General features: G+C 35.6%; 2 protein-coding genes across 2 annotated transcripts; both read left to right on the top strand.

Moving 5' to 3' along the window:
- The first annotated feature begins 3,437 nt into the window (after positions 1-3,437).
- On the top strand, positions 3,438-5,179 carry LOC132179639 (basic endochitinase C-like). Its single transcript, XM_059592389.1, has 3 exons — positions 3,438-3,753; positions 3,874-4,024; positions 4,620-5,179. The coding sequence occupies exons 1-3, from the start codon at positions 3,438-3,440 to the stop codon at positions 4,987-4,989; spliced, it is 837 nt and encodes a 278-aa protein (XP_059448372.1). The 3' UTR covers positions 4,990-5,179.
- Positions 5,180-8,800: 3,621 nt separating this feature from the next.
- On the top strand, positions 8,801-10,671 carry LOC132179619 (endochitinase-like). The gene is made up of 3 exons (XM_059592365.1): positions 8,801-9,253; positions 9,355-9,505; positions 10,138-10,671. Exons 1-3 carry the CDS (start codon positions 8,818-8,820, stop codon positions 10,505-10,507), a joined length of 957 nt encoding a protein of 318 aa, XP_059448348.1. The 5' UTR covers positions 8,801-8,817; the 3' UTR covers positions 10,508-10,671.
- Positions 10,672-10,921: the final 250 nt, after the last annotated feature.

A 10,921-nucleotide genomic window follows, 5' to 3' on the forward strand; every position in this document is an offset into this window, starting at 1 on the left:
ACTTAGGTTTGTGGAAGGTGAAGGGTTTCAAGATTTCATGAAGATATATAGTGGAGCCTAGGTTTCTAATTCCTTCTCGTTATACTGTGATGAAGGATTGTGTTAAGCTCTTCATGTTTTCGAGAAGGAAAATTTGAGGGCAATGTTAATGACAATGGGTGCTCAGGTTTGTCTTACCAATGATACGTGGACTTCGGTACAGAACCTTAATTATATGTATATCACGTCCCATTTTATTAATAGTGATTGGAACATAAACAAAAGAATTTTAAACTTTTGTTTAATTCCTAGTCATAAAGGCAAGACCATTGGGAAGAAGATTGAGTCATGTATACTTGAGTGGGGTATTCGTTGCATTTTCACTATCACAGTTGACAATGCTACTAGCAATGATGCAGCCTTGGAGTACTTGAATAGGAGAACTAGTAATAAGAAGAATGTCATATTAGAGAATCAGTTTATACACGTGAGGTGTTGTGCACACGTACTAAATCTTATTGTGTCTGAGGGTTTGAAAGAGATTGATGACTACATTGTGAAGGTTAGAGGTGCGATGAATTATGTGAAGTCTTCACCTTCAAGGTTTGAGAAGTTTGAAGGTTGTATGGAAAGAGAAAATCTTTCTTTCAAGGGTTTGTTGTGTCTTGATGTTTTAACTAGATAGAACTCTACATATAAGATGTTGGAAGGTGCTGAAAAATGTCAAATTACTTTTCAACTTATGCAAGAATTTGATAGCAACTTCGGCTACTGCATGAGTGAGGTGGAATTTGGCTGTCACATTTTCGACAGAGGGACAAGCCAACACCGAAACCAATTTGTATGAAGACTTGTGAGGGAGTGTGTCTTCGATCTTATCGGTGTGGGACACTGGAAATTTGAAAACTCTAGAAGAACTTCATGGTCAATTTTTCAATCTTTTCAAATATCTTTTCATTTTTATTTAAGGGTGGATCTAGAGAGACGTTAATTAGTGCTGTGAGAGTGGTGGAGAGAATCTCAACCCTTGAATGAGTCCCCATGCTCTAAGAGGAGAAGGTGAGTCCCCAACAAGGGCCGAGTTTTACGTTTTGACTGTTGACCCTTTTGATTTTGTAATTGAATGGAAACTTGCATCACTTTACACGAATTTTCTTCTTTCTCTTGTATGTTGTTTCTATTGGCTTCGTCTTATTTTAATTTTATTACGTACTGAGCAGCAACATCTTTGACCACCTATTTGGTGGGGCCAGCTCCCTTATGGAAGTATTTGATGACTTTTTATCTTCGTTTTTTGAAAAAAAAAAATACACTTTAATTTAGCCCTCGGAACTAGGATTTGTAATGTGGGGGACGAAATTTTTTATTTTTGGTTGGGGAGATAGACCCACTTATATAAATACAAAACCACGTAGATACATATAATCTTTTTATATGTCTTTGTGCATGTTTATATAAAATAAAACATAGAAGTCTTACATTTAATCTCATATCAATATCGTAAATACACAATATATAGTATAAACAATAAGCAAAATAGCTTAGGAAAAAAAAAACTAGCAAAATAGATTAAACACAATCTATTAGGTCTAAGAAGAAGGTATCTTTTTTTTAAAAAAATTTTTTATTCAAAGCGGGAGAGGGGGAAAAGGGAAAAGAAGAAGGTATCTTTGAGCGTGAATTTTTTTTCCTAACAATCATCCGGAGCCCCCAATAGCTAAGAGTCAAGCCAAACAATTTCGCAATCATAAATGATTAAATCATTTAACTTGTGATCTCAAAACAAATATTGTAAATCTAAATGACGATAAAATAACGACTCAAAAAACTGATTGCTGGGTAGAAGTCATTCAAAGAACCCAAACCATTTGATTTTTTCTTTCACATATTCAATGAGAGTTCCAAACCAAATTAAGTTTTTGATTAGAAGTAAACTAGAATATAGAGGGAAACTAAATGAATTGGGTCTTTCAGGTGAAAGAGCAGCCAAAGTTAAAAAATAAAATAAATAAATAAAAATTAAAAGGGGGGACAAGTATTCTTTTTTTCTTGGGGGGGGGGGGGTGGCAAAACTAAAAAATAAAAAAATAAAAAATAAAACGGACACAAATAATATTTTGGGGGAACAAATTTGTAAAATTGGTATATTTGAAGGAAATTTATGAAAAATTGTAAAATTTGGGGGGGACGAATCGCCCATGCTCGAAACTATCATTAACTTTATAGTTACATCTTCAAACTTCAAAAAGTGATATCGGGGTCTCCTATTTCTATCACTGTGGGTCAATTTTTGTATTTTCCTCCTTAAAAAACCGATAAAAAATAGCTATTTGAAAAGAAAAATTAAAATTATTAAAAAAATAAGACAGAAATAAAAAATGAAAGTATGATCCTTTTTATATTAGCCCCCTTAAATTATTATTATTTTTTTCAAATGGTTATTTTTATATTTTTTTTTAATAACTTTAAAAGTATTTTGAAAAGAAAAATAAAAAAGTGCCTAATTTGACCCGAGGTGGTAGTATGTGAATCCTTAATGTTAGTTTTTAAAGTTTGAAAGCGTAATTACAAAATAATTGATAATTTGAGGAGCCAAAGTATATTTAGATATATATATTTTTTTAATATGAAGAGAAAGGACAATAATTTCTTACAAACTCCTTAAATGTCAAATGCACTAAAGAAACTTCTAGCTAGGAATATTTCTAGTAGGTTTCAAACAAGAATCAAAAGCTCCACAAGTCGTCCGAAAACCAAGTCATTACAAAACTTTGAAGTTTCAAGAGTATTCGCCAATATACACGAGATCAAAATGAAAATCTTCTATTACAAACACTTACTTCTTTCATCTCTCTAATATAATGCTCGATCTAAAAGAGTTATAAGTCTAGAATTTACTTCTACCATGCATTATAGATATTGTTATTCAATAGCTACTACTATATATAAATACACAGATGGAGCTAACAAGTCAAGTCGAACTTTATACAAACTTATTCACCAACATTAAACGAGTACTCAACCCGAGATTCCGAATGACTCATTTAATAATTAAAGGGTCTAGAGAGTGGTTAATTATTTCTTAGGAAAGGAATCTCGGGAAACAAACACATGTTATGCTTTTCGGTGCATATTTGCTACGTACATGTTTGCGTGGTGCTACCAGAGGGAAGCCAAAACTCAAGTCGAACTCTACGATGGAATAGCTTCTTCCGCAATATATGGCAAAGCAGACGGCTCATGACATCACCAAGCTCAGCCATTTGGATGATGAATGTTTTGATCACCGACTCACCCATGTCAACCATGTTCCTTGATGATCATGATGAATCATGTGGCTCTCAGCTGGCCAACCCATTTTGAATAGAATAATAGTAGAGCAAAACCCACTACAGTCCCCTATATATATATACCCACCACCATTGCTCTCTTCAACGTACAAATCTTCAAAGATGAAAATGAAGCTCTCTACTACCTTCATTCTCTCCTTAGCTTTCGCTTTCTTGCTTGGCAATTGTAAAGCTGGTGGAACTCCGATCCCGTCCGCCACTCCTGCCGGCGGTGGCGACGTCGGCAGCATCATCAGCTCCGCCCTTTTCGACCGCACGCTTAAATATCGCAACGATCCGCGGTGTAAGAGTAATGGGTTCTACACGTACAATGCTTTTATCACGGCTGCACGATCTTTTCCGGGCTTTGGCACAAGTGGTGATGTTAATATACGTAAAAGGGAGATTGCAGCTTTCTTGGCTCAAACATCTCACGAGACAACCGGTGAGAAAATTAAACAATTTGTTTTTTTCCCTTTTTTTTTTTTTTTTTTTTTTTTTCGTTTTTGGATTAATTTGTTGAATTTAATTGCGAAAGATGATTAATTGATTTTATTTTGTATAGGAGGATGGGCAAGTGCACCAGATGGCGCGTATGCATGGGGTTATTGCTTTGTTACGGAAAACAACAAGCTAGCCTATTGTACGCCATCCAGCCAGTGGCCGTGCGCTCCCGGCAAACAATATTATGGTCGGGGACCGATTCAACTCACTCAGTAAGTCTTTGAATTAAATATGAGAAAAGTTTGCTTTTTATTTTCTTGCACCTCTTGTTGGTCTTTGTACAAATCAAGCATGCATTGAATTTATGGGACTTACATGTGGGTGGTCTTACAGATTGAATGATAAATTTGCAAAAGAGATGGACAAAAGATTTGTAATAGAATGACATCAAACACATCTCACTAAACAGTTAAATATATAATTACGTGTTGCAATCAAGTCGCGTCGAAGTATGAGTACAAGATTATATAGGTTAACCATAACTCGACTTATTTAATTAAATGAGTTATACCCCTTAACCCTAACCCAATAATTTTGTATTGGCTTTGTGTCGGATTCATATGTAGTGTTACTAGCTTTAATATCATGTGTCAGGTTTAGGCCATGTTGAGAAATGGTTATAAGGCTAGTTACATATGTCAACCCTAACCCGACCCTTTTAATTAAATAAGTCAAACTCATCAATTTTAATCCGCTAATTTGATGTTGAATTCGTATCAATTCGCCAGTCGTGTCTAAAATTGATAACCCTACATGTAATATCAAAGACTACTTCTAATGCTTTGATTGTTTGTTTGACTTTGACAGCAACTACAACTATGGGCAAGCGGGTAAAGCCATTGGAGTTGATCTACTAAAGAATCCAGATCTGGTAGCCACAGACCCAGTAATATCATTCAAGACAGCCATATGGTTTTGGATGACCCCACAGGGAAACAAGCCGTCCAGCCACGATGTCATCATCGGAAAATGGACACCGTCCGCTGCGGACAGGTTAGCCGGTCGAGTTCCAGGCTATGGTGTGATCACCAACATAATCAACGGTGGGCTGGAATGTGGGCATGGTGCTGATAATAGAGTGGCTGATAGGATTGGATTTTACAAAAGGTACTGCGACATACTGGGAGTAAGCTATGGGGACAACCTAGACTGCTATAATCAGAAGGCTTTTGCCTAGGCTAACTAGCTGCTATGGTTCAAGGCAAATAAAGGTTCAAACACGTATAATAATGGAGACAATAAACTCTATATGTAATTGGAGAGATTTTCTTGTCCAATGAGAAGGTTTCTACGTTACAGCCAAATAAATAAAGAAGAAATTAATAAGTTTGAATAATATTGGAGGTGCATCCCTCATATCTCTTGTATTGATGTGGTGTCCATATTGCAAAACACACACATATATATTATAATAATAATAATAATAATAATAATAATAACCATGACCAACCCAATTCAATTTGGCCGTATCTCAACTCAACCCGATTCAGTTAAGCCGAATCTGTTTCCGAATACGAATTTTCCTCCTCTATCACCTTCATCTTCATCTTCATCCAAATCAGATTCCAGAACAAATTCTTGTGTGAAAGTTGGATTTATAGAATAAAATACTTCTTTAGTTTTTTATATTCAAAAGTTTCATTTATTTTTTCTTAAAAATGAAAAAATATGGAAACACGAGGTATCAATACCCATTCCTTTCATCCAAACACCGATGATGGCTCTATCAATTGAGCTACGTTCCCATGTTATAAGTGTGGGCATGATTACTGAATAAATAACATTTACATGTACTTTCTGGAAAAATAGGTAAAAGTTCTTTTTGGCAAATAAAAGAATTATAAAAATAGGATGATTTTTATCCAAATCCACGATGGTGTATTATTCTGACCTATTAACTTAAGTTAAGGGTAAGGGTAGGTGTATAATATGGGCTAAGGTATATTATATATGGTTGTGTGATATAGAAATTTTTGGAAAGGGTATTAACCTACAATTTGGAAAATTTTGGCATTTATTAGGTGCTGCATGAAGTTAATATTATGACCAGATTCATTAATATACTTAACCCACGTTTAATGGTGCTATGACAATCTATATAGGAATTAGATCCTCTCAGACTGAAATTTCCTCCAAATCGGGGATCTGGCTTAGGTGCGGTAGTTCAAAACTACCGCACCTATGCTGTTAAATCTCTCGATGGTTGAGATTAAATAGGAAAAAAAAACAAAGGCCGAGATTTAACTAAAACAATTTCTAACTAAACTGTGTCGTTTTATTTTCATTATAGTCTTCTAAAGCTAACATTTGATTTTGACGCCGTCCAATTCTGGTTGATATCTCCTCTAACCTTCTTCTCCAGAGCTTCTCAAAACTGAGCAGTTTCATTGATCTTCTATTTCTTTCAAAATTTATCATGCAAGGCCAAGTTTTGGATTGCCATTTTCAAATTAATCTCTATCCATAGGAGGGATGGTGCCCATCAGCCTTAGAGACTTCTCTCTTACCACATTTCCTCTCTTCTCCCCCTTACCCTCATATTTATCTCTCTTAAACCTCCTACCCGGCACCCACCGCTGCTCTAGGTGGTGCAGACAATGGCCAGAGTCGCCGGCCACTCTCTCCTCCCTCAGTCTTCTCCAACTCTCAACTCATCTTTTATCTCTTAAATCTCTTCCTTTCTCTCTCTAAACTCATTCTCTCACGCTTCAAAATCCAGTCTCAAATCATCACCAAATCAACACCCATCACAACTAAACGAGAGAAAACAAAATGACAAAAGAAAAAAATTCTTTTACCTTCTTTCTCCTCCTCACCTTCGTCTTCTTCTCTCTCCCGCTCTCTGTGATTGAAAGGCAATAGAAGGAAATGGGTTTAGAACGAAATGGGTTTTGCAAGGTAGACGGCGTTAAGCGTGTTAAATCTCAACCTTTGTTTTTTTTTTTTTTCTATTTAATCTCAACCATTGAGAGATTTAACAGCATACGTGCGGTAGTTTTGAACTACCGCACCTAAGCCTGATCCCCAAATCAGTACGGAAGAAATATCTTCAAACCCATGTAAAATAGTACCAAGTGTTTATAAATATTTAAAAGACACATTAAATTCTTAACTTTATTAATAGCAGTTTACTAATTTAAACTAAATTTAATGTACCTTTTAAATGTTTATAGGCACTTGACACTATTTTTTTTTTTTATAAGTAAAAAAAAAAAATAGTGCCAAGTGCACTATTTTGCAAGGATTGAAGGGTATTTCCTTCATACCGGTTTGGAGGAAATTTCTGTCCGATGATCTCCATTTCGAAGGAACTGGATAGTTAATTATAGAGGATAGATATTTTTGCCCCCTCAAAAAATAAAAAGACAAAAATACCCCTCCAATCCATAGTGCCCTATACTGCCTTATTGTATAAATTTTTGAAAAGGGTATTACCCTAAAATATGTAAACATTTTGCATTTAATAGGTGCTGCACGAAGCTAATATTATGACCAAATTAACTCACAATTAAGTCCATAGTGCCTTAATGGTGCTATGACAATCCATAGTGCCTTATACTACCCTAGTCCATAGTGCCTTAATGGTGCCTTATACTACCCTAGTCCATAGTGCCTTAATGGTGCTATGACAATCCATAGTGCCTTGTACTACCCTACGGATTATAGGGCTCTATGAGGAAATATCTACACATAAGGAATTTCCTACGAGAAGACAATGCGGACCTTGTAAGAGAAAGGGTAATATTACTGCTATACTTTTGATGGGAATTATTAAGTGTAATTCTATTCTGGATTGCATTAAAAGCTTTTATATATAAGTTGTGTGGACTAAATAACATTACTCAATTAATAAACATAGTGAGAAAATGAAATAATAAGTGAATTATAGCAATACTTTTTCAAACTTAAAATTGATAGGAAATATTCTTTGATTACGGATTGCTTGGATTATCTACCCCTATAAAATAAGAGATGATTATTTTTAGGAGTAACTTTCTATCTCAATTGTATATCTAGTAAATATTTAGGAGTTATTATTATTATTATTTTTAATAAATATTGATCTAAAGGCTCATAGGCACTACTGCATCATCCTAAATTACAACATTAATATATATAAGGCGTGTTATTGATTTTTTTTTTTTTTTTGACATGTCCGCATAAGGGGATGAAAATGAGTGAAATAGATTCAAACTAGTGATCTCTACTTTATAAAGCATAATTCCTAAGTGACTGAGCTACCCCTTAGAGACAGGTGAGTTGCTAATTAAATATTTAGACATGAGATTTATATGATAGAAAAGCATGAGCCTAAAATAATATGTATTATAATATGTGCTTTATTTAAAACCTTTTTATTTTCTCTTGGTAAATAATTAATCAAAATTTAAAACATGGATGTTGATGATGTTGAAATATGCACAGCCAATTCCACGTTGAGGAGGACCTGAAATCACTTAAACAAATAGTTTAGAAGCTTGCCGGGATGACATTAGGAATATTTTCAATGCTTAAGTTAGTTTCGACCTTATAAAAAGTCATTCTCCCCAGACAGAGAGAGAGAGAGAGAGAGACTGTGTTCTTGAAGTAGTATATATGTGTTTGAAATAATTGATGAATTGCTTACTTTCTCTTTTGATCCTTGTTCCTTCAAGTTGAAAGCCATTCATTCTTTTTACAATCCTGTCACATGTTGCCTTTTGATTAGGTTGCGTGTGGTTCGTCAATGAATCAAGGTCACTAGCTCTAACAAAGGGTGTCCTTGATGGAATGTGATCCTCTCCATTTCTTTTGAAATGGAGAGGATCCGGTTAGTTCAAATTAAGAGGACAAAATAGTATTTTCAAAGGAAATGGAGAGGATCCTTTTGGTCCTTAATAACTCTCTCTCTCTATTATATCAGCCAACCCATTTTGAATAGAATTAATAGTCAAGCAAAACCCCCTACACTCCCCCCTATTTATATCCACCACCATTACTCACTTCAACATACACATCTTCAAAGATGAAAATGAACCTCTACACCTTGGTTCTCTCCTTAGCTTTCTTGCTTGGAGCCTGCGCAGAACAATGTGGAAGACAGGCCGGCGGAGCTGTATGTGCCAATGGGCTATGTTGTAGCAAGTTTGGGTGGTGTGGCACCACGCCTGAATACTGTGGGACTGATTGCCAGAGCAATTGTAAAGCTGGCGGAACTCCGACCCCATCCCCCACTCCTAGCGGCGGCGGCGACGACGTTAGCAGCATCATCAGCTCCACCCTTTTCGACTGGTTGCTTAAATATCGCAACGATCCGCGGTGTAAGAGTAATGGGTTCTACACGTACAATGGTTTCATCGCTGCTGCACGATCTTTTAGCGGCTTCGGCACAAGTGGTGATGTTAATACACGTAAAAGGGAGATTGCAGCTTTCTTGGCTCAAACCTCTCATGAGACAACTGGTGAGAAAGCAATTTTTTTGCTTTTTTATTTTTTGTTTTTGGATTAATTTGTTGAATTTAGTTGCGAAATTAAGATGATTAATTAATTGTATTTTGTGTAGGAGGATGGGCAAGTGCACCAGATGGCCCGTATGCATGGGGTTATTGCTTTGTTACAGAAATCAACAAGCAAACCTACTGTACCCCGTCCACCCAGTGGCCGTGCGCTCCGGGCAAACAATATTATGGCCGGGGACCGATTCAACTCACTCAGTAAGTTTTTGAATTAAATATGAGAAAAGTTTGCTATGTGGGTCTCCCTGATTTAATGATGAATTTGTAAAAGAGATGGACAAAAAATTTGCAATAAAATGACACCCAACACATCTCACTAAACAATTAAATATATAATTACGTGTTGCGTTCGAGTTTTTTTGAAGTATGAATACAAGATTATATAGGTTAACTCTAATTCAATTTATTTAATTAAATGAGTAAAATTTCTAAATTCTAATTTAATAATTTTGTATTGGGTTTGTGTCAGGTTCACAGGTTGTGTTACTAGCTTTAATATCATGTGTTAGTTAAAATCGTATCAAGAGATAGTTATAAAGTTACATAAGTAAATCTTAAGAAGACCCATGGAGCAATTCTTAGATAGGAAGCACTAGCTCCCGATGCAACTTCGTAAAAGCAATCAAAGATAAGATCGAAGAGAATGAAACGCACGTAGTGGGCCGACCCCATTAATTAAATTAAGTCATTTTCTTCAATTTTAATCTGCTAATTTTATTTTGAATTCATACCGGTTTGCAAGTCGTATCCAAAATTAACAAACCTACATATAATATCAGAGATTTTGACCTTGACTTTTGACATTTTGATTCTTTGGTTGACTTTGACAGCAACTACAATTATGGGCAAGCGGGTAGAGCCATTGGAGTTGATCTCCTAAACAATCCGGATCTGGTAGCCACAGACCCAACAATATCATTCAAGACATCCATATGGTTTTGGATGACCCCACAGGGAAACAAGCCATCTAGCCATGATGTCATCATCGGAAAATGGACACCGTCCGCTGCGGACAGCTCAGCCGGTCGAGTTCCAGGCTATGGTGTGATCACCAACATAATCAACGGTGGGCTGGAATGTGGGCATGGTGCTGATAATAGAGTGGCTGATAGGATTGGATTTTACAAAAGGTACTGCGACATACTGGGAGTAAGCTATGGGGACAACCTAGACTGCTATAATCAGAAGCCTTTTGCCTAGGCTAACTAGCTGCTATGGTTCAAGGCAAATAAAGGTTCAAACACGTATAATAATGAAGGAAACAATAAACCCTATATGTAATTGGAGAGATTGTCTTATCCAGAAAGTTTCTACGTTAGTAGCTGAATAAAGAAGAAATTAATAAATTTGAATATTTGATGTGATGTCCCGCATTCAAACAGATGAGTGCATATGCAAAACACCCACGTACACACACACACATATATATATATATATATATATATATATGAAAAAAGTTAGGTATTTTTCTAGTATTCTTCTAGTGTCCTATGATGTGACTTTTAAAATTATCGTTGAGTTTAAGATTATCATTATTGACTTTTAATCTATTGGTGATTTTAAAAATTACATCACATGCATTTAGGAGGACACCAAGAGAACACTAGAAGAACA

This window comes from Corylus avellana, chromosome ca1 (genome assembly GCF_901000735.1).
Source record: "Corylus avellana chromosome ca1, CavTom2PMs-1.0".
Lineage (NCBI taxonomy): Eukaryota > Viridiplantae > Streptophyta > Magnoliopsida > Fagales > Betulaceae > Corylus > Corylus avellana.

Excerpts from the sequence above, each read along its gene's own strand:
- LOC132179619 (XM_059592365.1), top strand. The coding sequence starts at position 8,818 with ATGAAAATGAACCTCTACACCTTGGTTCTCTCCTTAGCTTTCTTGCTT. Across the intron at positions 9,254-9,354 it reads AACCTCTCATGAGACAACTG|GAGGATGGGCAAGTGCACCA; the intron begins GTGAGAAAGCAA and ends TATTTTGTGTAG. Across the intron at positions 9,506-10,137 it reads GGACCGATTCAACTCACTCA|CAACTACAATTATGGGCAAG; the intron begins GTAAGTTTTTGA and ends TGACTTTGACAG.
- LOC132179639 (XM_059592389.1), top strand. The coding sequence starts at position 3,438 with ATGAAGCTCTCTACTACCTTCATTCTCTCCTTAGCTTTCGCTTTCTTG. Across the intron at positions 3,754-3,873 it reads AACATCTCACGAGACAACCG|GAGGATGGGCAAGTGCACCA; the intron begins GTGAGAAAATTA and ends TATTTTGTATAG. Across the intron at positions 4,025-4,619 it reads GGACCGATTCAACTCACTCA|CAACTACAACTATGGGCAAG; the intron begins GTAAGTCTTTGA and ends TGACTTTGACAG.